A 26,584-nucleotide genomic window follows, 5' to 3' on the forward strand; every position below is an offset into this window, starting at 1 on the left:
CTTAAAAAGAAAACCAGAGAAGTTAAGTCAGAACATTTGGGAGTGGAGACTGGGTTTTAGCATTTTAAAAATGCTGAGGTAAATGTACAGATCATTCCAAAGGGCAGCCAAGAGTGGACAGCCACTCACAAACCTTGCAAACTGTAGGAAATGAAAATCATAATTCATAAAATGTCTTTTTAGAGCTTCAAGGAACCTGAGACAGGACCTCACTTTAGAAAGGAAGAGACTAAGTTCCTAGGTGAGATGTATTTCTACCGTATCATGAAGCTCGTGTTTATTAATGTTGAATACTAGCACCAAGTCTTATCCTTTTTTGTGTTCCTAAAGGCACTAACACAGTGTTTATATTGGGAGTGTTTACACTTAAGCATTGACTGGCTGAGTACATGGAAACTCTCCATGAAGAGACAGTTATTTACATTCTTTGCATACAGGAGATACATGGTTTTGCTGAAAATATTCAACTCCTCCATGCATAGAATCTAGGGGGTTAGAAGAAATATCAGTGTCTAAGGCTTTGATAACCTCCACAAGCAGAAATGTTCACAGCTCCTCTCTTCACAGTGGAAGTGTTTTCTGGGCATGAGAGGCAGCTCCGGGAACCAAATGCTGGCTGGTAACTGCCCAGGGGACACGATTCGCAAGTCTCAAGTCCGTTTGATGAGTAGGTGCCTTGTTTGCATTGAGCTGAAAAGAAAAATGTACTATGGTTAAGAACGATGACATTAAGCTATACAAAACTAACACTGGCTGGGAGAGGGTTTTCTGCATTTTAATTCATTTAGGAGACAAAGAACTCTAAGCATAAAAATTGTATTTTAGACTGCTGCCTGCTTCTCAGTCCTAATAAATTTTAGACTGATTTCCAGTCACTTTCATTATTACGAAATTTCGTTATTATGAAAGTGCGGATAAATGGTTTCTGAGTGAAGTTAGAAATTTCACCTCAGAAAGGTATTGTCACAAGAACAAGTTGTACGCAGGGGAACTTGTTCTTGTATAAGTTCTCAGCTTGCACTCAGTTCACTGGAGTAATGGAAACAAAACCTCAAGTTGGGTGAGAGCCTCATTAACTATAAGGCACCTTTGTCGCTCCACAAATTGGCCCTCTTCTGTCCTCCTCCGACAGACCCCATCAGAGGGCTGGCAGAGTAAAAAGTAAAAGTAGTCTTAGCATGAGGCCCAGGGAGATAAGCAACTTTCTAAGATTCATAGCAATGGTTCTGTGGGAGAGCAGGACGAGGGCCGGAATCCTCAACCCCCAGGGCACTACTTTCCTTTTGCCCTTGTTCTCCAAATGATTCTCATTGTCAGCATTTTTAGTGTACTTCTAATCAGCTAGCAAGGCTCTCAAGTTTGTAACTGTCATTAAGCAATCACATCTACATTTGTAACAATAGCAAGGGGCATAGTTCTGAAATTCCCTCTTTTAGGTGTTATCTTGTTTTTTAAAGTTTGTTTGTTTATTTATTAAAGTCATCTTTATACCCAACATGGGGCTCAAACTCATGACCCCAAGATGAAAAGTCCATGCTCTCATGACGGAGACAGCCAGGTGCTCCTCAGGTATATCTTATTGTAACTTTAATCATGAAAGAAAATGTTTCCATCAGAAATGTTTATTGAGAATGATAATCAAATGTTTTGAAAGTATTGAGTATTTTAGTAGCAAGAATACATGCATGTGTACCTATAGTTATTAATTTCCAAATAAATGGAGAGTTGATCTCATTGTTATCAAATACTATTCTCACAAAAAAAAATTATTAAAGCCAACTCATGGTTGCTAAGTGTTATGAAAGTACTTTCCACCAATTAATTTGAGAGTTGATTAAAAAAAAAAACTATGTTACTTGATAAATGCAGATTAGAATTGAGGTGCCTGAGTGGTGCAGTCAGTTAAGCATTTGACTCTTGATTTCTGCTTAGGTCATGAAATCAGGATTGTGGGATCAAACCTCAGGTCAGACTCCATGATCAGCATGGAGTCTGCTTGAGATTCTCTTTCTCCCTCTGGCCCTCCCACTTGTGTGTGCTTTCTTTCTCTCTCTCTCTCAAATAAATCATTAAATAAATATTTTTTTTAAATGTGGGTTAGAATTATTGGCAGTGGAGTCTGACTTAGAGCAACAGAATGTGCCAAAGGGGAAAAAAAAACAGACTTCTTTAATGTGAGGGAAACACTGAGATAATAATTTAAAACTAAAAGAAAAAAAATCAATCAATGAAATTGCTTATAGTGATGCTCTTATTTCATCCTATTTGCCATTTAGACTTCATAAGTGAAGACAAAATTCAGGTTTCTTGTCAAAATGTGCATTACCTTTGCATTCCAAGATGCTTCTTGAATGGAGATACTCGGTGTAAGTCCCAGCTGGACAGAGTTTGCACTCAAGCTGCCCTTCCTCATCCTGATAGAATCCAAGCAAGCAGCTTTCACAGACAGAACGCTCCAGAGAATAATAGGTTCCCAAAGGGCAATTGACTGAAAAGAAAACAGAAAACACTGAAACCAGTAAACTATAGAAACAGAACACATTTAATTTCCTTCTTCTTAAAGACATGAAAATAATAAAGCCTGATTCCAAGTACTATTGTTTCTGTATTAAGTCTTACTGTGAGAGGTTTCCTCACAAGATAAACCTTCCAGAAATGTATTCCTAGAAACAAACAGTAAGATTCTTTTTAAGAAAATGCAAATCCTTATTGAACGAGATTAGGGCTTGTGTGATAGGAGCTTTAAAGCATGGATGAAACCAGATCATCCTGGGAAATACACAGCTAACAAAGAAAAGGCTGCTGTAGGGAAGGAATAAAACAATGAACATCAGGTTAATTTGAGGCTCCACAATAGGAAAAACAGTTTCTTAGCGATTCCTCTGAATAGTTCCGTATGAAACTGACTGCTTGTCTATTACAGCCTCATTTCTAGAAATAAAACCAGCCGAAGGTTGTGAGTCTGAACCAGGAGAGTTAAGTAGAGCCTTGTCTCTGCCTATAGGAATTACTGTCCACTGAAGGCAAGTCTGAGATATCCTGAGACCCATGGGTTCCAAGGAAACGGGCCAATTTTAGGACCTTCCTTCCTACTACTTGGCAGGCTTGAAGTGACTTTAGGATTTCTGAGACCAAAGTGGAATGTTAAACCCACAGAAAGGATGCGAGCAAAGTTAGTGTTGGTACAGAGAGGGTACTTGAAATCAGCATGTATGATTCTCATGATAAAGTGTGTAATTATGTGGAAACTTACTAAAAATTCAGATGCCAAGGCCCTGCCCCCAAAGTGTCAGATGTATTAGTCCTGGGCTGGGGCCCGAATCAGGATGCATTTTGGTAAGCCCTTCAGGGGATGCTGACACAGGTGGTCTGAAGGCCAGACTGAGAAACACGGAACACTGACCAAGATGATTCCTAATTTTTACTTACAACGTAGGGAGGAAACAAGTCACCCAAATGAGCTCTAGGAATAGCAAGAAGTACTGTTGAAGAAGGTTTTCCAAGCAAGGGGCGAGATCCCACACCTCCAGGGGGACACCAGACTCACACCATTTGGTTCATTTGAGCGTAGAGTTTGGTTAGAGGAGTCTCCCGTATCTATAAACCATGACTTATTTGGGAAACAGGCTGGAATTGATCCAGATTGTGGCAGTCTGGGTTAAACGTTAAGGGGCTGTGGGTGAGGAGAATGAGGAGTGGCTGCCTAATGGTTAATGGGGATCTCCTCTGGAGGTGGTGAGAAGGTTTTGGCAGTGGTGATGGTTTGGTAATGGTTGAATAGCATCATGGATGTGCTAAATGCCACTGAACGCTACACCTTAAAGTGGTTGATGTTATACCATGTGAACCGGGCACAGGCTACTCAGCTGGAAATCTTAGCTACCCCACCTGCTGTCTTAATGGGTAAGACTTCCTGAGTAAGCTCCTCGCCTCTCTAGCTTCAGTTTTGCCATCTGTAAAATGGGCTTAATAGTAATAGTACTTCACAGAGTTGCTAAACAGAATTAAACAAGAGAGGGGCTCAGCCTGCCTACGGAAGTGGTAAAAAAGGATCAGTCTTTATCATTGGAGATGCTGCTGAAAGTTGTGAGCTCTAAAGTGCTAGAGATAAAACCAAGATCTGAGTCCCTTACCTGAAATAGCTTTCTTGTCCTGAACAATGGTAGTTACTTAGATTCCTGAGACAAAATAATAAGAACAACGACACAACATTCGCACAATGTTTCATTTCAATACCCTAGTATAGTTGTAAGGCGGCTCTACTCATCTCATTTGACCCACTAGGAGCCAGATAATTTTTTTTTTTTTTTTTTTTTTTTTGCAGGGAAAAGTCTTACCACACATACGCCCTCTCAGCACCGAGCCTGGTCTGCAGAAAAGGAAAGCCTTTTCTGTCTCTAACGAATTGCTGTCAGCTACCAGAATTTCAGATGAAAGCTGGAAGGAATACATGGGCTCCTGACTTAGGGTCCTTTCAAGTTGATTTGTAATGGTTTCCAAAGTCTTAATGAGTCGTTGCTGATTTTCCAGCTCGAGGGTATCATTTCTTTCATCGGGCAATGGCACACTAGCTGAGATAAAAACAAGACGAAATAAAACATAACACACACAACATGGTGTTTCAGAAAACCATTCGTAGTTAGCGTCTTTTTTTTTTAACCAAAAAGAAATGGCATATTAAAAATCTTCCAGGAAAAATTAACTGACACTCAACCACTACTTATTGAGCAACTAGTATAGGGGTAATACTAAGAACAATGCAATTTGTTTTAATCCTGCTCTCATGTGCTGGATCTACGTCACCTTTTTGTGAAGTTCTTCCTTATAGCATGTATAACTTTCTGTAAATTCTTGCTTTTTAAAAACATGCCTTAGTTCGTCATGCCAAGATGGGTACAAAGCAGGATGTCTGTTGCTGCGAGAATCATAAAAATATCTGTGATATTAAATTGCAAAAAATGACAAAACTTGGGTGATTGCGCTCTCCCTCATTTTCAGTTCCAGGACTCTTTCCTAAGGATGATGACAAATGGTAAATTTGCAAAATAGGTCTCCCACCAAGAACTTCACATGATATTGTTTTTTCAAACAGACAGTCTCTCCTTACCTGTGATGTTAAAAACTAACTTAATTTTGTGGTTCGATAATGGGGCACTTCTTCTAATTCGTGAAGATCTGGCTTTGCCAACACCCGTGGGTGTTTCTTGCACAGAGTCCAAGAAGTCATCGTAAGAGTAATCGAGCCTGTTAGCTGCGCCCCAACCACCAGGTCCTGGACAGTTGGGACAGAGAAACAAGATTCTACAGTTGCCTCGTTATCGGCATTTAGGTCTGAATCTTAAGCCACAAGTCAAATTGCCCCCTATTCCGTCAATTGCCCATAATGTACTGCATACAGGGATTCATCTAGAATCTCATATTTCTCATCTACAATCTTATATTGTAATTTTTACACACTTCATTTTAGATTTAGACTACCAATGAATCGCACAAGAAGAAAGACAAGTCCCTTTGGAGCTACCTAGGCATTTAAGCCGTTCTTCCCTTTGAGTTACGAGTTAATTACCTTAGTTTTAGAGGTAAATTAAGATGTGGGTGTGGAATTTTCAGAATTTTAATCAATTCCTATTTCCCTTCAGGGTTTGCGCCATTCTTTTTTTTTTTTAATTGTAATATCAGCTTTATAAACAATGCAAATGAACAGGCTTCGTTTTGTGAAGCTTATTCAGGATACTGCATCATATTTTAAAGGTAGAGGGGCAGGGGTGCCTGGATGGTGCAGTCAGTTAAGCAATGGATTCTTGGGTTTCAGCTCAGGTTGTGATCTCAGGGTCATGGGATGGATCCCCACATCGACCTCCATGCTCAGCACTGAGTCTACTTTAGATGCCCCCATGCCATTGTGACCACCCACATGGATTCAGTTGGTAGCTTCTGGACGTAGGGTGTGAGGGTGTAAAATTCTAGTCAATTTACTTTCCTCTTTCTGAACCTCAGTTTCTTCACTTATAAGTTGAGGTCATTCTTCTCACCTCACAGGTTTGGGGGATAATTGAGACAATTATCTAGCTCAGTGTTTGACTCATTCTAAAACCTCATTAAATGATACTAATATTGGTCTGGGCATACTGTTGTTGCATGATTATGTGCTTTAAATATCAAATTATATTTATACAGGCCTCTTGACCTATGTAAGCAGTTTAAGATTTTTAAATGAAATTTAAATTGGGTTTTAAAGAAAATAAGCTCTTAAAAAATTGTTTTTGTCTAATTTATGTCTTCTGGCTATTAAAATTACCTAGAATAAATATTTTTGTTTTTCATGCAAACATCTGTCCCGCATGTATTATGTAGCCATTATAGAAAAACAGATGAGCCAAGACAAAAAAATTTTTTGATTGCCTGCAATTCCACCATATAGAAATAATGCCTATAACATTTTAGGCAAGATTTTCTTCTATGAATATATAAACACACATATATGTTTATGCATACACAGATACATGAAATAACCATACCATAAACAAATGATTAAACTACGTGTATATTACTTAATAATCTTTTCCTAATTTTCTCAATGATATATTATGGCATTTCTCATAATATTCTCTTCTATGGCTATACCACAAACTAACCAGGTTTCTATTTTCAGACTTTTGGGTTATTTCAAAATTCTAGAACACCCCTGTGCACAGAGGATTTCATAAAATGTAAGGCACAATCAATGAGAAGATATATTTCAATTTCAGAGATGTCCAAGTGAAAAATGTACACCTTAGAATTTATGAAATGTAGGGCATCTTTGCACACTGATGTGATTTTTATCTTGAGAAATATTCTTAGAATTAGATTTCTGGGTTTCAGTATTTTTAATCTTTTGATACATATTGCCAATTGCCCTCCAATTTCTCCCCTGCATACGATATAAGAGTATTATTTTCTTTCCTTATACCCTTGCCAATTTTGGGTATTATGATTCTTACTTGAATGTGTTAATCTCCCATCCAAATACTAATCTGACAGGTCAAAAAGGGCATCTCATTTTAGTTTTAATTGGAATTACATGACTATTATGAGGTCAAAGCATTTTAATATATTTATTGACCTTTGTTTTTCATACATTATGACTTGCCAAGGTGTTGTCTGAGATATTACACTAATCTTGTGACTCTCTACTGTAAAGGCATTCAAGGAGGAAAGCTTATCTCTTAGGATCAATTATACTATGTGTCCACGTAGGATTCTAACAAACCACCATTTTGATCCTTATTAGATGACAAATATCACCCATCTCAAAGCCTTATGATGCCAGCTGACTCCCTCTAGGTGCATTCTTATACCCTAACAGTCTACTTCAACAGTCTGGGAGGGGAAACCTGTGTCATGTGTGACAGAAGAGTCATTGTTATTCTAGACATACCCCTGCCAACTCTGTTGCCAACACCACCTCATGTTTTCCTATCTAACACTTTAATGTCCAAAATTTTCACTGAGAAGTTTTATATAATAGTTAAAAATGGGAAAAAACCCAAAGGCTACCGGTAGGAAATTGTTTACATAAATTATGTCAAATTGATTAAATAATGTGGCCATTGAAACTGAAGAATAATATTTAGTGACAGAAAAATGTCCTCAATATAATGTTAACTAAAAATTCGAGTTTACAAAGTAGTATGGGCACATATACATAATGTGTATAGTTATATGTATATATGTTAATATACATAGTAATACATATGTTAGTATATTAACAGAATTATTTATGGGATTGTGGGTTATCTTGATTTCATTCTCTGGGTTTCAGCATTTTTCAAATTTTTGCAATAAACATATATGCAAAAATATTTTTTAAATTTAAAAATTATAAAGCAAAACATCACTCTAAATGCTAAGTCACTACAAATATTACACACATGATTAGTGTCAGGAAGAAAAAGGTTGTCTGCTGTAATGTCAACTAATATCGTCTCTCAGATAACCTTCCAAGAACTTTATGTGTACTTGTACTTATTCATTTAATCCTGAGAATGGTCCTATGAGTTCAATACATATACAATACATATACATACACATATATATATGTACACAAACTTGCTCAAGACCACATAGCTAATAGGTAGTAGAGGAAGAATCTGGATGTAAGAAGTTGGTCTTAGAGTATATGTGCTTAACTATGATACTATCTTGTTATCACTATTATTATTATTATTATTATTTTGAGAGGAAAAGAGAAAAGGAGAGGGGGAGAGGGGGAGAGGGGGAGAGGGAGAGAGACGCTTAAGCAGGCTCCATGCCTAGCATGGAGCCCAGCACAGGACTCAATCTCACATGCCTGAGATCATAAACCGAGCTGAAATCAAGAGTCAGACACTTAACTGACTGAGCCACCCAAGAGCCTCCATCACTATTATTTTTTAAAACATTATTCTGGAAGTGTTATACAGTTTTATAATAATGCAATAAAAATGACAAATATAATTACTGGAAAGGTTGATGATGTTATTAATGAAAGACCCAAGAGTGACTATGAAATCTTCCAGAAATATTAAGGCAGTAAGCTAAATGGCCAGCTACACCAGCAAACAAATCATATACCATAGTTAGAAATAACTTTAATAAAAATGCTGAAAGATAATATGGAGAAAACATGAAAATTCAATTAGAAGGTATATCAGACTTGAACAGATTGAGTCTTAATATATTCTGTGTGAGAAATCTGAATATTTTACAGTGTAACTATTTTAAAATAATGGCTTAATTGTAATTTAAATTGAATGCCATATAAAATTGCTTTAGTACTATTCTAAGATATCATATAAATATTAAAATTTCACAACACAAGGTGACTTATTTTTCTTAGTTTTTATCATCTCAAGAGTTTTGGTTTAAAAAAAAGTTAATTTTTCTAAATTGTCCCACTCTTCTGGACTTAAAAGTTATTTTGCAGATCAATCTTGCAATCTCAACACTGCATAATTTAATTACCAATTGCAAAGCCATTTTCATAGTCATAATTGTATTCAAGGCAGTATTTTTTGGTCAGGTCCTCTAATCTGCAGTCAATATCCTCAGCATCACTACAAAATGATGGGACCTGCAAATAAAAAATGAAGAATATGAAATGTAAATTCCACGTCTGTGTGCTCTGGATAAGCCCTTTATTCTGTTGGTCTTCCATTTCCCTCTACAGGAGGGAGGAGAGGAACAGAGCTCTTCCCGCTTCTGGACAGACCCCGCCCCTCGTCCGGGCCATCCCCTGCAGCCTCTGGTACATGTGGACCACCAGGATTAGATTCAGGCCTTTTTTCTCTGTGCATGTCTCTGATCCCCAGAAGTCCAGGACTCCTGGCATATCTCTTGTCTCTCAACTTTCACCCCATATGGCTCTTTAGATCTCTTTTCTCTGATTCTATCTCCCACCCATCTCTTAGTCCTCAGAACCATCATCTGCCTTCTGGATCTCAGGCATCAGCAAATCTCCTATTTTTTTTTTTTCCACCTCTCTTCATGGTCCCTTCATCTTTGTTCTCAATGACACCTCACCTTTCAGTTTTCTCAAACCATGGATGTGGCAGTGGAGGAAGTGTCCTCCTCACTCTTCCCTGCTGTTTCCAGATCACGCTCCCATGCCCCTCCTTAGAGCCTCACAGTCCTGAAGCTCGCTGCATAGTAGATGGCCCCTCTGTGTGGCAGCCACCTACAGCCTTTCCCTATTCTGCATCACCCCCTCATTCCAAGAATATCCAGTAACTGTCGCTGTTATCATTCTTGGTGATTTCTATATCCATCTGGCGAATCTCCCATCACCTTGGCTTCTCACTTCCTTTTCCCTCTCTCCTCCAGTCTTCCAGCCTTACTTTGTTCAGTGCAGTCATGGTCATACCCTCAGACCCCATCACTACCAATAACTGCACCCTCTCTTACACCCAGAAGTCTTTGACTTCATCAAATTTATAATCCATGGACCCTACCACCTCTTCGCTGTCTCTCAGTCCAATGTCTCCACCTCCTAGCTCATCCGTCTTAGATTCTATGGCTTATCACCAGGAATCCCTCCTTCATACGCACCCATCTCCACTGCTTGTCTGCAGAACCCATAACCCTAGTTAAGCTAATTGCTCTGCTTTCTTTACACGTGCACCCACATGGTTAATTACAGCTTGAGAGAAAACACAATCCTGCTTCCTGCCAATCCTGCCACCTTTCTTTAGCACATTCATTTGCATTTTCCTAGAAAATTATTTTATACCATCAACTCCCTTTCCAAACCCTCACAACTCCTCCCTCCATCCTTACTCTCTCAGCTGATCACTCCACATCTTTTTTTCTGTGAGAAAACAGAAGTCAGAGAAGATCTTTTGACACACTTCTACCGCTGGGTGTACCCACTCGTGTATTTGTGTCCCTGCGTACACTGCCTCCTTGACTCCCCTCTTTCTCTCACACTGGACGTCAACCCGACTACCACTGAATCTACTCTTAGCATCTATCCAAAATCCAAGCTGCCTACTCTGTTAGGGATACAAATATGTATGTAACACATTTTCTTTGAGATGTTCAGCACAAATTAAATACATTGTTTTGCTTTCCTATAAACAGTGAAAAAGTCCTAAACAAAAATGCATGAAAAAGAAAGTCCTTTCAATGTTCAATTATCTCTCATAAAATAAATACAGTCTACAATGGCATTTTTGTCATACTTTAAATAACAAAGCAGACATTTTCAAACCACATGGACCCCACGCTTCTCTGGCTTTCTGACTCAGAATGTTTTTAAAAACTCAAAAATGTTTTAATAAAGATTCACTTATAATTCATTCCAGAAGTCCAAAACCTATAAGCAATCCTAACTATTAGGAGCAAGTTTGGATTACAGAGAGGCGGGAAATCATTAGGACACAGAATTCCAGTGGCAGGTTACCCTGAGAAGCTATGAAAAGCTCAAGAGCATCCTTTAAAATCCAACAAATACTGCGGACATACCATTTTCCCCAGGGTAGTCTCAAATGCTTCAGAAAACTTCTTCAGCAGATCTGTATCATCACAACGAGTTGCTTTGTATAGCATCTCAAAGGATTTGAACCCATGATTTGCAAAACGTTTTACTGGAAAATGTTAGAGAAAACAGCTTCAGTTGGTTAAGTGTTTTCAACACAAAGATTTAATTGCCTTTGTAATAACTGTAACTTAGGACTTTAGTTCTAAAATGATTTGTGGGATGGCTATAAAAACAAGAGATGACAGTTAAGACAATTTCCTAGGCATTAATTGATCACAATAAACCATGAATCAGTCAAGCGGCACCCTACCCAGTTACCCCGTGATGAAGTTCGCTTTGATATATTATTCTTTAGTTTACAACCACATTAAGAAAATGAACATTTAATGGAAAAAGAGATTTAAAAATTTTTAAATTACATTTCTGGGAATTTTTGAAAAAGCCTGTCTGGGTCAAAGATATCTTTTATATCTATATAATTTTGTATCATATATGTTTCTATTATATTTTTAACCAAAATACATTAAAAATTTTCTAACTATGATGGACAATCATAATCCTTGAAAGTGTAATTCCCACAGAGAATTCCCCCTTGGATCAGAAACTTGCATGGTTAGACATAGCAACCTGTCCCATAATATTCTGAGACAATGATTCCTAGTAGCATCAGGATGAAAATCCTACTGTCTAAATCTCTGACGGAGGTGAGTGATATTGCAGAACTTTTAATTACTACCCAAATTTGTGGGAAAAAATAGCTCAAGTAATTGGGCTTTATTCTCTTTTTAGGACACTGGCATTTAAACTCCAACTATAGTAATGAATCAAGGATTCATTCCAAAGAGTATTTATTTACACTAGACAAAGACACTGGCTATTTTTATAATTATACATATATTTAAGATTATGGAATAGCTCTAAATATAAATCAGACCTGCAGAGATAGTGACTGATCTTTCTCTATCACATATAATGGATCTTACTTTAATTAAATATAAGCTCTTCTACAGACTATGAGACTATAAGTTCAAGTTTATAGATCAAGAACAACATGCTGACATTTCTATTTCTGGTGAATAGCAGAGATTGGGCCAAGATGGGTTTGCCTTAAACAGAATCTTGTCCTGTACCAATCGATAACGAGACTCTGATGGGCTAACTTTTTAAATCAAGGGCTGAACTATTTCTCTTATTCACAAACATTTCAAGTTCACGACACCATTTTTTTTTTTTTTTCAAGTAAGCTCTATGCCCAATATGGGGCTCTAACTCATGACCCCAAGATCAAGAGTTGCATGCTTGCTCTACTAACTGAGCCAGCCAGGTGCCCTTCGTGGCACCATCTTTCATTCATCAAACCTAATCCCCATAGTAAGGAGGTTTTCCTCTGAAATGCTCCGAAACATACACACACCCAAACACACATACACACACACACGAAAGGAGTCCAGAAAGAAATTAAAACTTACTAGCACAGTCTGGCCACTCAGTGGAATATGGTGGCTTCCAAATTCCATCTTCGTAAGCACAGTAATACTTCTCAGTAGACCCTTCTGTGAAATCATAGCCCTCCGAGCAACTTAATGTGCAGTTAACTCCAGCACTATCTTGAGTACATATAAAATCCCCATTTACAGGTGTAAATGGAACTTCACAGGGAGAAGCTGCATTAAAAAAAATTGTACTATTTCTACACGGTGGTTTAAACAATATAAATTAAATTCTATGAGTCTAAGCTGAATTTTGAAAAGGACTCCTCCTGTCCACCAGCATTCCTAGAAGAACCTTCGCCATAAATCCTTAGTGTGAGAACATGACAACATATGCCTCTTGGTTCCTAGGCGGGTACAGTTGAAAAGCTGTACCTATGTGTGACTAGAGGCTGTGCATATTTTATAAATGCTAAGCTACTTCTGACTTGGGGTTGTTATTTGTGGTCATCCTTGGGTGAAAGTGAAAACTAGATAGCATTATGTAGTAAGTACATTTGCAGAGTCTGTCTCCTCAGCTATTTAAAACAGAATTATGATAGTAATGTTTTGTACTTTCAGTGAGAATGTTAATGAAATGTTAAAGACCACCCTTGAAGAAAATATTTCTATGTATCATGAAGTGAGGCAATGACAATGGGAAATGCAAATAAGATCTGTCTGTATTCTTACCAATCTATAGCACACGGTCCATTTTCTCTCACTAAATACAGCAATTACATATACCGAATGGCAACTAGCTTTCTGGAGGTTTTTTTTTTTTAAGATTTTATTTATTTGACACAGAGAGATCACAAGTAGACAGAGTAGCAGGCGGGGGGTGGGGGGAGCAGGCCCCCCGTCAAGCAGAAAGCCCAATGTGGGGCTCGATCCCAGGACCCCGGGACCATGACCTGAGCCAAAGGCAGAGGCTCAACCCACTGAGCTACCCAGGCACCCCATGAAAAGAATACCTTTTATGACAATGTGGATGTCACAGCTTCTGTTATTGCCCGAGGGGTCAGTGGCTGTATATCGCACTACAGTCTCCCCGTGAGGGAAAAGGTCTCCTGGTGAATGGCTCCTGGTGATGAGCAACACGGCCCCTAGAGAGGAAAGAAGGGACCCAGTCTGGGGGTGACTGGTCTGCAGTCCCTTCATCAGTTCCTGTATTTGAATTTTCACTTTCTCTTTATACAAACCAGCTAGGCGTTCAATTTATGTTTATTTGGTTACTAGTAAAAAAATAAAAGATGCAATGTTTACTTGTAACACAGAAACATTAGATTCAAAAACCTCATCGGAGTAAGGCATTCTTGCTAAATAAATGGTTTCCCCTGAGTAGATCAGTCTATTGGAATACTGGAAAAATTTTTTAATTCATTATTTAAATTCAATTTAGGTAACACATTATTAGTTTCAGGGGTAGAATTTAGTGAGTCGTCAGTTGTATATGACACCTGGTGCTCATGACACCAAGGGCCCTCCTTAGTGCCGGTCACTGGTTTATCCCTTCCCCTCACTCACCAATATTGGAAATTTAATTAAGAAATTTATTTAATTTGCATTTTAATTGTTGCTTACTGGGTTTTAGTGAGACCTTTAACATGAACTTCAAATGTATTTCCTCACTTTTTTTCTACTTTCCTATGAACCTTTCTGACTTTAGGGGACAAATCTTGGAGAAATGAAGAGGACTACAGAGAAGTGTACTAACAACATTACTGAAGTGCACAATTCATGCCTTCAGGATGACGTAAACATAGAGAATTTATCAGAAATCTTCAAGTACAACAACTAGTATAGGTTTAATAAATGTGCACTAGACACTGAATGAAGAGAAACCCCAGGGGCAGGTAAGATGAGTAATATTAAATTATATGTAATTATCCTAGCATTAAAAATACTGCCTTATATGATTATTCATTCCACTTAAACAAGGAGTAATTTGCTTTTCGTTTCTTTTAACCTTTTTAAAAGCTTTTAAGAATGAAATATAATTCAGTGTTAACCACGCTGACCACAAAATCTCGGCGTCCGCACCTGAGTTGTCTGAGAACTGAGGCTCATCCCACACTGCAGGGTACTCCTTCTCTGAGACCTGCATCGGAGGTGGGGATCTGCACCAGTCTATGCTAGGTGGTTCTACATCTAAAAAAACAGGAAAGCAGACAAAGAAGTTACAACTGGTATTCAAAAGTGACGCGGTGTACACAAGAGAACTGACGTCTACTTGCGCTAGCAGAGAACCTTGACCTTGTTAGACTGGCCCTGGAGCCCCTTTAGACAATGAGATTTGTGGTAACCCTGGTCTCCAGGCAAAAGAAAGAGCTGACTCTTGTTATTTATTTTGTCCTCTGCCTGCTGAAGAAGAAATACTAGGGTCCTAAAACCACCCTGAGCACGGCCATGTACAAGGCAATTCTGGGGGCATCTGGGTGGCTCTGAGAGTTGAGCGTCTGACTCTTGGTTTTGGCTCAGATCATGATCGCCGGGTTGTCAGATCAAGCCCTTAATAGGGCTCCAGACTCAGCATGGAGTCTGCTTGACATTCTCTCTCCTTCTCCCTCTGCTCCTCCCCCCGATCACTCACTATCTCTGCCCTCCCCCAATAAATAAATAAATCTTTAAAACAAAAGATTTTTTTTTTTTTAAGACAATTCTGGATGTGGTGGGCATGCCACCCAGCGTAGTGAAGCCGATGGACCAGGAAATGAAGAGAACCTTCCCAGAGAAGCAGAAGGAGTGAGACGACCAAATCTCAGGACAGGCAAATTTAAGGGACTCATCTGAGGTCATTACGCTAAAAAACTGCAACCATGGGCATTAAGACCAGGGTATTTCTACCCGTGATAGACAAGAACATATACTCGGAAATTAAATGAGCTGTATTTATGCTAAGTCTTTTCTCTTTTCCTCATGCTTGTCATTTCATTAGTTCAGTGCCTACTGATTTTCTAGACTGTAAACGCTGCCTGCCCGTGACGAAGTCTCTCTTGCAGTTAGGTTTTCACTGCAGAGCACGGCACCTGGTCCATAAACCACGCACAGAAAAAGTTGCTGAATAAAGAAAAACGTAAAGAAATGCTCATGGGAGGTCTGTGCACTTGAAGGGTGCCGAATCGAGTCAATTCAGAGTTGAACTGACAAATCTGGCAGTGTTTACGGTTTTCCCAAAAGAAATTGCAAAGAGGTATTTCCAAGATTTTCTTAAACTCATCTGATCCTAGGCAAACATTTTATTTTTTCAAAGATTTTATTTACTTATTTTTCAGGGAGAGAGAGGGGGGGAGCTGCAGGGGAGCAGCAGTCAGGAGATGCAGGCTCCCCGCTGAGCAAGGGGCTTGATGTGGGGCTCCATCTAGGACCCTGGGATCCTGATCTGAGCTGAAGGCAGATGCTTAACCGACTGAGTCACCCAGGTGTCCCTAGACAAACATTATAAAGTTGAATTGCAGGCACAAGAAAGCAGGAAGACTCCGTTAATTACTGTCAAAGAAGAGGAGGTACTAGCGGAGGCATTGTCTCCAAAGGGGAAAGAAAGCCTATTTCAAAGCAAGTGAGGCCGCATTCCTGGAATGCTAAGCAAAAGCATTCCTGCTTCCTCTCATTTATCAGTAAGAGACCCACACCCTGTCATCCGAGGAAACAAGCAAATGCAGGCTTTAGAATATTTTCTCTGTCTTTTTCTGTCTCTGGCTCTCTCTGCCCCCTCTCTCCTTGTCTCCCTTTCTCTCACCTCCCCCTGCTTCCTCTTCTTTCCCATTTCATCTCTCTCTCATAATTTGAAAATCCAGTGTCTAGCTAGACACTTGAGTACACATTTCACATTTCACCGTGCTGACTCTTCATTGTGAAAAATTAAAACTTGGCAAATGCTTGAACCACAGTTCCATGTCTAAAATTGCAGTATCACAAAAAACAAATCCAGCGTATTTTTCACATGACAGGTCAAGTTCATGTTTAAAACAACACTGAACAAGCAATAAAAAAAAACAAAAACAAAAACGCTAAGCACTATGAAATGAATGAGGCTGATTTTTACTTGGATCTCTTTTTATCGACTTTTACCCAAACCTATAATTTCTAAGATAAGGAGCCAGTGTGATACACATTAGTTATTTTAAGAAGTTATGCAAAATTCTTGAAATATTATGAATTTAATGTGTTGAATTTTTTTTTAAAGATTTATTTATTTATTTATTTATTTGACAGACAGAGATCACAAGTAGGCAGAGAGGCAGGTAGAGAGAGAGGAAGGGAAGCAGGCTCCCTGCTGAGCAGAGAGCCCAATGCGGGACTCGATCCCAGGACCCTGAGATCATGACCTGAGCCGAAGGCAGCGGCTTAACCCACTGAGCCACCCAGGCGCCCTAATGTGTTGAATTTTTAAACAAGCATATTAAAATATATGAGATGAATATAGGAAATGTCAATATGTTTACTAGAGCTTAATGTGTGTCAGGCACTAGCTCAAGTGGTTTATGAATTTTAAGTAATTAAAAACCTCATAATAACCCTATGATGTAATATATTTATTCATTCTATTTTTGGATAAGGAATCAGAGGAACAGAGAAACTACTGGTCACACTGCCTTTAAGTGGGTGAGCAGACTCAGACTGGGCTCCAAGTCTGTGCTCTTGACCACTACAGACTGCTACATGTCCTGTCTCTCGATGCATTACATCTTGGTGGTGGGTGTCTGCTGTCCGCTGTATATCTACTCGATTGACTGGAAACACAAAGACGAACTGGGAGATGGAGTTGCAAATCAGTGCATGTCCCTACCCCCCAAAAAGGACTGACCTATAGCAGTGGTTGTAGTGATGAAGAGGCTGGGACAGATTTCAGAGACAATAAGTAGATGAAACCAGCAGAACTTGATAACTCATTGAATGTTGGTGATGGAAGGAAAGGAGTCAAGGATGACTTCCAGATTTCTGGAGGTAGGTGTTTGGCTGGGCCACTTTCTGAGCTGAGAAACATACTAGGTCTGGGTGAGTCTGAAATGCCTATAGGACATCTACATGGAAAGCTCAGTAGGCAGTTCTATAAATTCGTTTGAACTTCAGAAAAGAGACTGAGATAGAAATCTGAAAGTGGTCAGTTAACAGAATCAGTAGGAAAACTACAGAAAGAAAGAGAAGAGGACTGAAACGCTGGAGATGAGTCACAGTTGAAAACTGGCCTGAGGAAGAGAAGCCACGTAGGAAAGAGATAAAAAGGAGAAATGAGAACAATGGGTTGGCGAATCAAGAAAAGACTGGCGTCGGATAAGCTAGGGAAGGAGACGGTTTTAATAAGGAGAGTGTGGTTAATAATGTAAAATCTGAGGGCGCCTGGGTGGCTCAGTCGGTTAAGCGTCTGCCTTCAGCTCAGGTCATGATCTCAGGGTCCTAGGATGGAGCCCCGCATCAGGCTTCCTGCTCAGTGGGAAGCCTGCTTCTCCCTTTCCCTGTGACCCTTCCCCTGCTCATGCTCTCACTCATGCACACTCTCTCTCAAGTGAATAAATGAAAAATCTTAAAAAAAATTTTTTTAATCTAAGGAAAGATTGTGTGAAATGAGAACTAGAAAGTGTGTATAGTAGGAGTAACTTTAGAGACCATTGGGTACCCTGATGACAGCAGTTTATGAGTGGAGGGGACAAAGGCAGACATATTGAGTGACTTTGAGAATACATGGCCCTTGAGACAAAACAGATGGCAACCCCTGGGAACTTTTCAAAAGGCTCATATTGGAAGAAATCAAAGAGAGACAGGGATATGTAAAGGGCATGTAGGTTTCAAAGAGGGAGTGGCTTGAGCAGGTTTCAAAGCCCATAGAGAGAATCAGTGGGAGGGAACTGTCAAAGATAAAGGAGCAGCAAAGCCCTTCAGATTATTCTCATGAACCCACCCAAATAATTTCATGGCTTACCAATAACCTTGACATGGAAAGTGCAGCTGGCTTGGTTGCCGGAGAGGTCAACTGCTGTATATGTGATGGCAACATCTCCAATTGGGAAAAGGTAAGGTGGGGTGAAAGCTGGATGAACATGGATTGATACCTTTTAGAGATAAATGAATATTTTGAAAGTTAAAGTTAATAGCAATGATACATTTTTTAACTTAAATATTATTAGGAAAAGTGAAATTTAAACAATGATACAGTATTTCATACATATAGCAAATAGAAAAAAAAATAGGCACAGCCTTGTGGTGTGTTTCTTTCCAACTATTATTCTATTTATATAGTTTATATAGCTGGCATATGTATGAAATGTTATTCCTTGTTTTTTAAAATATAGTATCTTAAAACATTCTTTATGCTCTTACATAGTCTTTAGAACTTAAGAAGACTCTTAAATGTCTCCAAAATTTTCTATAGAATATGTATATGCTAATTTAAAAAAATCTATTGAAGGACATTAAAACTGATCCCAAATTTTCCTATAATAAACTGGGATGAACAGTTTTGTACAGGTAATTCTAAGATTTTTAAATTATGTCTCTGTAACACATTTCTAGGACATAATTACTAACCTCAAAGTCACTAACAATTTATTAATAGATAATACAAAATTTCTTTCCCAAAACATGGTAATAATTTGCATTCCCATTTGTCCGTATCTGACAGTGTCACTGTTAAAGTTCCCACTCTAAGTTCTCTGCCCTGTATTAAATACCATTACTTCTTGGTTAACTCAAAAATATGACACCAGGTCATTGTTTTAGTTCACAATTTCTTAATGCCTCTGACTAAGACTACATTCTCATATGTTTGCAAGATATAGATATATTCTTTCCTTTTTGAATTACACATTTGCCTTCTTAGGCTGTTTGAAAATTATGATATAAATACATTTATATTAATGTGTTAGGTAATGAATACTCTAACCTTTGACAAGTCTGAAGCATTTTTCTCTTTGCTATTTATCTTTTTATTTGGGTATTTTTAAAAATAAAAATTTAAAAATACTTTTGTAGTCAAATGTGTTTGTCTTTTCTATTGTACTTTTAAAAATATTTCAACACACAGGGGAACATCTAGTGTGAACTCTCATTAGACCCTGAAATATGCCGCTGTATTCCTCTTAGTGCTTGTTGATTATGATGAAGGCAACAATAATGCGTGTTTTCACAGGCCTCTTAATGGAAAGTAGAAACCACACATGATAGACATCACCTACAGTACATTTAGTCCTAGAAGTCACATTTGTGCTTTTATTTATTTTTTAAATTATGTTCAGTTAGCCAGCATAGAGTACATCATTAGTTTCTGATGTAATGTTCAATGATTCATCAGTTGCTCATAACACCCAGTGTTCATCATAACCCAGTGCCCTCTTTAATAATCATCACTTGGACATGTGTACTTTTAAAATTCAGATTTAAAAGTTACCTTGTCTTTAGTTATCTAAAGAAAAATATCATATGATCTCATTTAACATAGAATCTAAGAAAACAAAAAATCACACCCCTAGATACAGAGAACAGGTGGTGGCTGTCAGAGGAGGGGATGGAACCGGGGAGGGGGTATGAAGTGGGGTAAAGGGGGTCACAAGGTACAAACTTCCATTTATAAAATAAAAAAATCCTGGGAATGTAATGTGCAGCATGGTGACTATAGTTATTTTTTTTTAAGTTACCTTGATTCTAAGTATATTCAGCACAATGATTACGACAGTGTTCGTGTGTGTGCTGTGACCTCCCCTCACCCCAATATAGCCTGGCTGGCACAAATTATACATGTTTACACACAGTTGTGAAAACAATATACCATAAAAGCATCTTTGTGTATGTGAATACTAACAGTGTTAAGTCCTAAATGAATTCCTTTTTTAACATCTGATGGATAATTTCTCAAGCTATATACAATAGTGAAATATTGTATTCTGTGTTAGAGAAAGCTGAATTAAAAACTGATCTCTCCTTCACGTTGGCCAATATACAATCATTTAGGGCTCATATTTTAAAAGATACATTCATAAATAGGAATTAATATTGTTTCCACATCTTTTTTTTCTTAAAAGTTCAGCAGAGCTTAGGTAAGGGGCAAAGAATTCTTAGGTAATCTTAATGGATACATAAGACAACAAATCCACTGTGTACAAAGTTTCCATTTTAGAGATTCTTATCTGAGATTTCTAGTTAAATACTCAAGGCCGATCACTCCTCCAGCCAATGAGGCATTAATATTTATTAGTACAGTAAATATCGAGAGAATGGTCATTAGTGTAGTAGTAAATCTTCGATATCTCACATATTTGCAGTGCATTTAAAATCCATTCAAAAAGGATGCAAATGTTCGCACAAACCTTACCTTTTCCCCAGAGTTGTCTTTACTTGTTGGGATTTGCCAGGTGATGTTGGCAGAGTCTTGCTGTTCCTGAGTCTTGGCCTCTATGTCCTTAGGACAGCTGATTTGAGGAGCCTCCACATCTGACTCAGAAAATGCACAAATCAGTGAATCGATTGCTGGGTAATTCTAAGTCATTTAAGAAAGAGGTAAAAATATGTGAATACTCTGTGACTCATTGTTTCCATCCCAGTCCAGATTAGTTTGGAATATGCGACGGCCTTCAGCGTGGCTTATGAGGCCCTTCCTGACCTGGTACCTGTTGACCTCTTAGCTTCATCTCTTATGGTCCCCGACAGGAAATCACTCTCCAGGCTGGATACTCTCATTCCCATGCCAATTCCCTGGTCTTTCTTGCACCTGTGCCTTTGTGCCTGAGTCAATGCCCTTGCCCTTCTTTACCTAGATAACTCCTTGTCCTTTCTCAGCTTAGACACGAGCTCCTCAGGAAGCGCTCCCTCCACAGGCTCCCACAGCCCTCCATCCTTCCTGACCATAAAACTCAACATGCCATTTTGAAATTGAATTTTCGCTCCCCAGAATTCACATTTGTTGAAGGCCAGGATAGCTCTTGTCCCATTGTGTTAAATAGTACACTGGAAGCTTGGTAAATATTTTTGAATGGAATGAAGAAACAGAAAAAAAAAAAATAAATGTTAACTGTGGCCGGAAGGAACTACACTCGAAAACAAGACTGTCAAGTAGAATTAATTGGCAGTGCTAAAATGCACTGTCAAAACAACAAATGGAAGCCAATGATATTTTCTGCAGCATGAAACTCGTGATACAGATACTGAGTTAGACAGAGGTGGTAACGTTAAACATATCCACATCGGTCACTGTAGAGCTAAGTTCTTATATACAACATAAAAGTTCTTTATTTTAAGTTATGTTAAATTAGGTCTATGATAACTTGCAGCTGGATATATCCTAGTTGATATAATCTGAGTCTATCTTGTTTTTTGAAAACTTTATACAATTTATATTTTCTTTTTCTTGGAGGGGTTGACACCTGGACACTTTTCCCCCCACAAATATGAGTTACCATATTGACTCTGAAAATCTAAAAAAGTAGTTGAGTTTTCATTCACACTCGAATAATAGTTTAACTGGATTTGGAACTTAAAGTTTCTATTTTCTTTCTGTATTCTTTGGACATGGCTGTATTTCCTTCTGGCATTTAGAGTTGTAAATGAGAAGTATCATGTAAGTCTGCCTCTTGTTTCTTTTGTGCAATTTCTCTTTTTTCTCTGGAAACTGAGTTAAGATTTTCTTGTTAAATGCTGGACCTCAGAAATTTTGCCAGTCGTGAAAATATGCCTGTCTAATGGTCAGGAGTCATGACTGATCTCATGTTTCAAGTTTAGCTCAGAGAAACTTCCTTCTACTAGTAAGAAAGTTGTTCTCCATCCACTTCCCTCTCTCCTTCTGGAACTCTTTATTAAATGTACATTGGGGCTTTTTCCTATCCTTGGTATTTCTTAACTTCCATCTTTTTTTAACTTTTTGATTTGATCATTTGGGATATTCGGGTTCTTTGTTTATTATTTCTCCATCGTGAGGGAACTCTCAGTTTGGTTCTTCAAATCACTACTACTGTTTTCAACAACATCTGCTCCATTTTGTTTACCCTTCTCTTAGAGATATTTTTGATGTTTTTACTTCTGAAAACTCTTTTTGTTCTCGACACCCCCTTTTTCATAGCAGGCTGTTCTGGCTGCAAGTAAGATAGCAATGGCCTCCTGTGAAAGTTATGGGATGCAGGTTTTCAAGGGGAATGGGGTGCCTGGGTGCCTCAGTTGATTAAATGTTTGACTCTTGGTTTTGGTTTGGGTCATGATCTCAGGGTTGTAGGATCGAGTTGAGGATTTTCCCTCTCCCCCACTCTTTAAAAAAAACAAAAACAAAGCACTGATAACTTGCTTCTTTTTAAACTGACTCAGTCCCATGGGCTTTATATGGGCCAGAAATTCCTCAGAGATTTTCATCTCCTGACAGAAAACTTACCTGATTTCCAGCTTTAACATTATCCTTATATTCTACTTCTTCTGTTATTGCCTGGCGTATTGGAATTGGATTTTGTAAATCCATCATTTTGAAACAGAAACCTTCAGAGAGTGTATTAGGATAATTCCTACCACTTTATCTTGGATTTGCAGCAAAAGCTGCAAAGAGGGACAGGCCCACCCTGTACCAACATGGCATTATATAGGAATCTCGTTTTCAACCTGACCAACATAGGGGGCTACCTTTACACACAGCTGTCTGAACTTTGGCGCTCCACTTCCCAGAGGTGGTGCATCTCACGTCTTCTCTGACCCCTGATAAAACGAATCCTCGGCGGCAAATGAGCTGACAGACCGTCCCAGGTCTGGCCGGCTGCTTGCCACAGCTGTGGGGGGAGATGAGGACCCCTCTGGGCTTCTGAAAGGTGGGGCAGTGGCGCTCTGTTGTAAGGGAATGAAAGAATGTTATTTGCATTCCCACCAATTTCAAGAAAAATAAAATTATGCTGCCTAGGAAATGACATAAGTCATTAAATGGTATCTGTTTATGACACTGAACATATGATACATTATAATTAACGCTAAACTATACATCTGTGGTTATCTCATGTTACTTTGTCAGTGTAACCATACACTGAAACATTTCTAACTGGCACTTTAATTAATGCCAACTGTGACTTTTATCACTGGCTTGGAGCACCTTCTTTCATTCTATAGAACATTTATGGCTCTAAAGTATAAAACAGTAAATTAGGGCATCTGGGTGGCTCAGTCAGTTAAGTGTCTGCCTTCGGCTCAGGTCATGATCCCAGGGTTCTGAGGTCAAACGCAACATCCTGCTCCCTGCTCAGCAGGAAGCCAGCTTCTCCCTCTCCCTCTGCCCCTCCCCCTCCTCATGCATGCTCTCTCTCTCTCTCTGTGTCTCATTCTCTCAAATAAACAGATAAAATTTTTAAAAATAAATAAACTAAAATAGTAAAGTAGAGTCCCTCTTTTATGGATTAACCAGTATATTCAGCAACCTGTCTCCATTTTATGAGTTCTTTTGGTTCTATCTTTAACTGAGCACATTATAAGAAAAGTTTTCATTCCCTCCCTCAAATCACTGTGTCATACTGGGGCCCTGACCCTTTATGTTATCTTTGGAACAGATGTAGGAGGCAGAATGCAAGTAGAATGGAAAATCAAGACTAAGACTTACTGTGGGATGTGTGTAAGCGTGTGTGTTTGTGTGTGTGTGTGTGTGTGTGTGTGTGTGTGTGTCCCACCCATGTGCACATTTATTTGTTTTGTACTGATTCTACTGGCAGCACTCCTAGCATCTTTAGTCTGTATTTCCAATGTAATAACTGCTAACATTTATTCAGTATGTACTATGCCAGGCATTTTTCCAAGTGCTTTACGTGTATTGACTCACTCAATCCTACGCACTGAGGGGTATCGTTATCAATCCCACTTATAAACAAGAGTGTTGAGGCACAACTATGGGAAAGTCACCCACAGTCAACATCCTTGAGGTCACCCTGTAGGTATGTGGCAGACTCTGTGTGCTCCAAAATACTTCACCACCACGCCTACCCCCTGAAATTTCTTTCAAACTCCTGCCCCGGCAAAAGCAATTTTTTCTGAAAAATTGGTTGTTTCTTTATTTTTGCCCAATACGTGCCAAATGACTGCCCAAACTTTCTGTTGTGCTGCAATAAAGAGGAAAATCAGAGCCAAATTTGTGGTTCAAATGTAATGACCATGTGGGTCTCAATATCCCTTATTTAGGGATGGTTCTTTGTAAATTAAGAAAATTATCATTTTAGCTGTGATAGTCATTGAAGATTTTTTTCCCTGTTAATATGCTCTTTTTGATTGTTTATGTTATTTTGGATAAATATTCTTTAATTTTTATATAGTCTGATCCACTGATTTTATTTCTACTTCTTTTATACTTAAGTTCTGAAATTGGTTAACATTCACATATTTTAACTATACTCTTCTAATTTTTAATGGTTTTATTTTTTAATTTATATTTTAAAATCTACAAAGAACTGATTTCGGTGTCTGGTGTGAATTAAAGACACACAAGAATTTCATTTTATTTCATTTGTTTTTCCCAAGGAGCTAGCCAATTTTTCCATATTACAAATTGAATAAATCTTTTCTTCTCAACTGACCTGTAATGCTTCCCCAGTAATACATGAGACTCATAAGCTTTGGGACCTATTCAGTTGTCTACATCTATACAGCAGTACTGGCAAATTCTTCATTTTTGTAGTTTTCGTATATATTTTAAAGCCCCATAGAGCTACTTTCTCTTTACTATCCTTTATTACTCTTCCCTTTTGATCTTGTTTTTGTGATTTTCGTGTACATATTCTTTCAGATAAGCTCTAGAATCACTACCTACTTTGAAAAGTGGAACAAAAAAAAATCTCTTTTAAGGTATTAAATGAGATTGTACTTTACCTATAGATATATCTAGAGAGTACTTACATTTTGATAAAATTTTATAAAAATATTAGGGTTCTCTCTGTCTCTAACATTCTGTAATTTGTATAACACTGTTTCCATACACTGCTGTTTGAGGTTACATATTTTATATTTTCCATAGGTTTTTCTGAATGTGATTTTTCACTATATATTCTATTTATCATTGTATATGGAAAATTTCTTTATTTGGTATTCTTACGACATTCGGGAACTCTCAGCTCTCTTAGTAGATTCATTCCATTTTGGGGTAGACACGTAATCTATCAAAGATGATGATTTTAAATCCCCAAAGTTCTAATCTTATGATTTATTACAAGTGCTCCAGCTTTGAGAATAATACTACACAATATGGATGATTCTGGGTACGCTTTTCTTTTCCCAGATTTAATAAGTCTGCCTTATATTGTTTCCATAAGTGGTTGCAGGTTTAATAAGGACATCTTTTTTATTATGTCACTTATCAATATGAGCTTCTCAGAATTTTATTGAAAATGTGTTTTAAATGATGATGAGTGGCATTTTTATCTTCTGCTAAGTAACCATGTGAATTTTTCCTATTTGTTACAATGAAACAAGTTATTATGTTGATTGATTATATCTAATTTTAAGCCCTTCTGCAGACCTAGGTTAAACTGCTGTTTTGACAGGCCATTCTTTTGGTAGTATATTTGCTGTCATAGTTTATTTATTATCTGTTTTTTGGTAATAGCTATCAAGTTGGCAACTTGTAGTAGTTTGATAATACAAATGATTTAGCTTTCCATTATTTGGGCCAAGTTATATGGTATAGAGTTACTGTTTCTGAAAAGTTAAAAAGAGTTTCATTGATTCCTCAGTCATTTTTGGAGTTATTAATGCTCAGATAACATTTTCCATTTTTTATAAGTAATTATACACTTTCATTTCTACTTTTTTCTTGACTCGTTTAAAACATTTTGTTTTCATAGAAAATCATACATATCACAGATTTTTAATTTATGTTAACAAATTTATGTATAGTGTTTTATTATTCTTTGAAAAATGGAAGGCCTCTATATACTTTGTTAGAGCTTCTTAGAATAATTCTGTTTTTGCATTTTTCTTATTTATATTTTAAAAATCTATTATGGTAGGGATGCCTGGCTGGCCCTGTCAGTTCCAACTCCTGGTTCTGGCTCAGGTCATGATCATAGGGTTGTGAGATCAAGCCCCATATCAGACTCCATGATCAGCGTGAAGCCTGAGATTCTCTCTGTATTCTTGCCTCCTGCATGTGTGTTCTCTAAATAAAACCTTTAAAAAAATTAAA

At 38.0% G+C, this 26,584-nt stretch overlaps 1 protein-coding gene across 3 annotated transcripts in view; it reads right to left on the reverse strand.

Moving 5' to 3' along the window:
* SVEP1 (sushi, von Willebrand factor type A, EGF and pentraxin domain containing 1) overlaps positions 1-26,584 on the reverse strand; it is a 179,526-nt gene that overhangs the window by 86,054 nt on the left and 66,888 nt on the right. For all 3 annotated transcript variants that reach the window (XM_047700074.1, XM_047700073.1, XM_047700075.1), the window contains exons 7-18: positions 23,059-23,256; positions 20,774-20,892; positions 18,389-18,518; positions 14,512-14,619; positions 13,443-13,574; positions 12,469-12,663; positions 10,984-11,105; positions 8,986-9,094; positions 5,108-5,272; positions 4,338-4,571; positions 2,327-2,488; positions 529-690 (exon numbers count right to left, since the gene is read on the reverse strand). In XM_047700074.1, the coding sequence (XP_047556030.1) occupies positions 529-690; positions 2,327-2,488; positions 4,338-4,571; positions 5,108-5,272; positions 8,986-9,094; positions 10,984-11,105; positions 12,469-12,663; positions 13,443-13,574; positions 14,512-14,619; positions 18,389-18,518; positions 20,774-20,892; positions 23,059-23,256 (1,836 nt within the window). The remainder of the gene's footprint in view (positions 1-528; positions 691-2,326; positions 2,489-4,337; positions 4,572-5,107; positions 5,273-8,985; positions 9,095-10,983; positions 11,106-12,468; positions 12,664-13,442; positions 13,575-14,511; positions 14,620-18,388; positions 18,519-20,773; positions 20,893-23,058; positions 23,257-26,584) is intronic.

This window comes from Lutra lutra, chromosome 13 (genome assembly GCF_902655055.1).
Source record: "Lutra lutra chromosome 13, mLutLut1.2, whole genome shotgun sequence".
Lineage (NCBI taxonomy): Eukaryota > Metazoa > Chordata > Mammalia > Carnivora > Mustelidae > Lutra > Lutra lutra.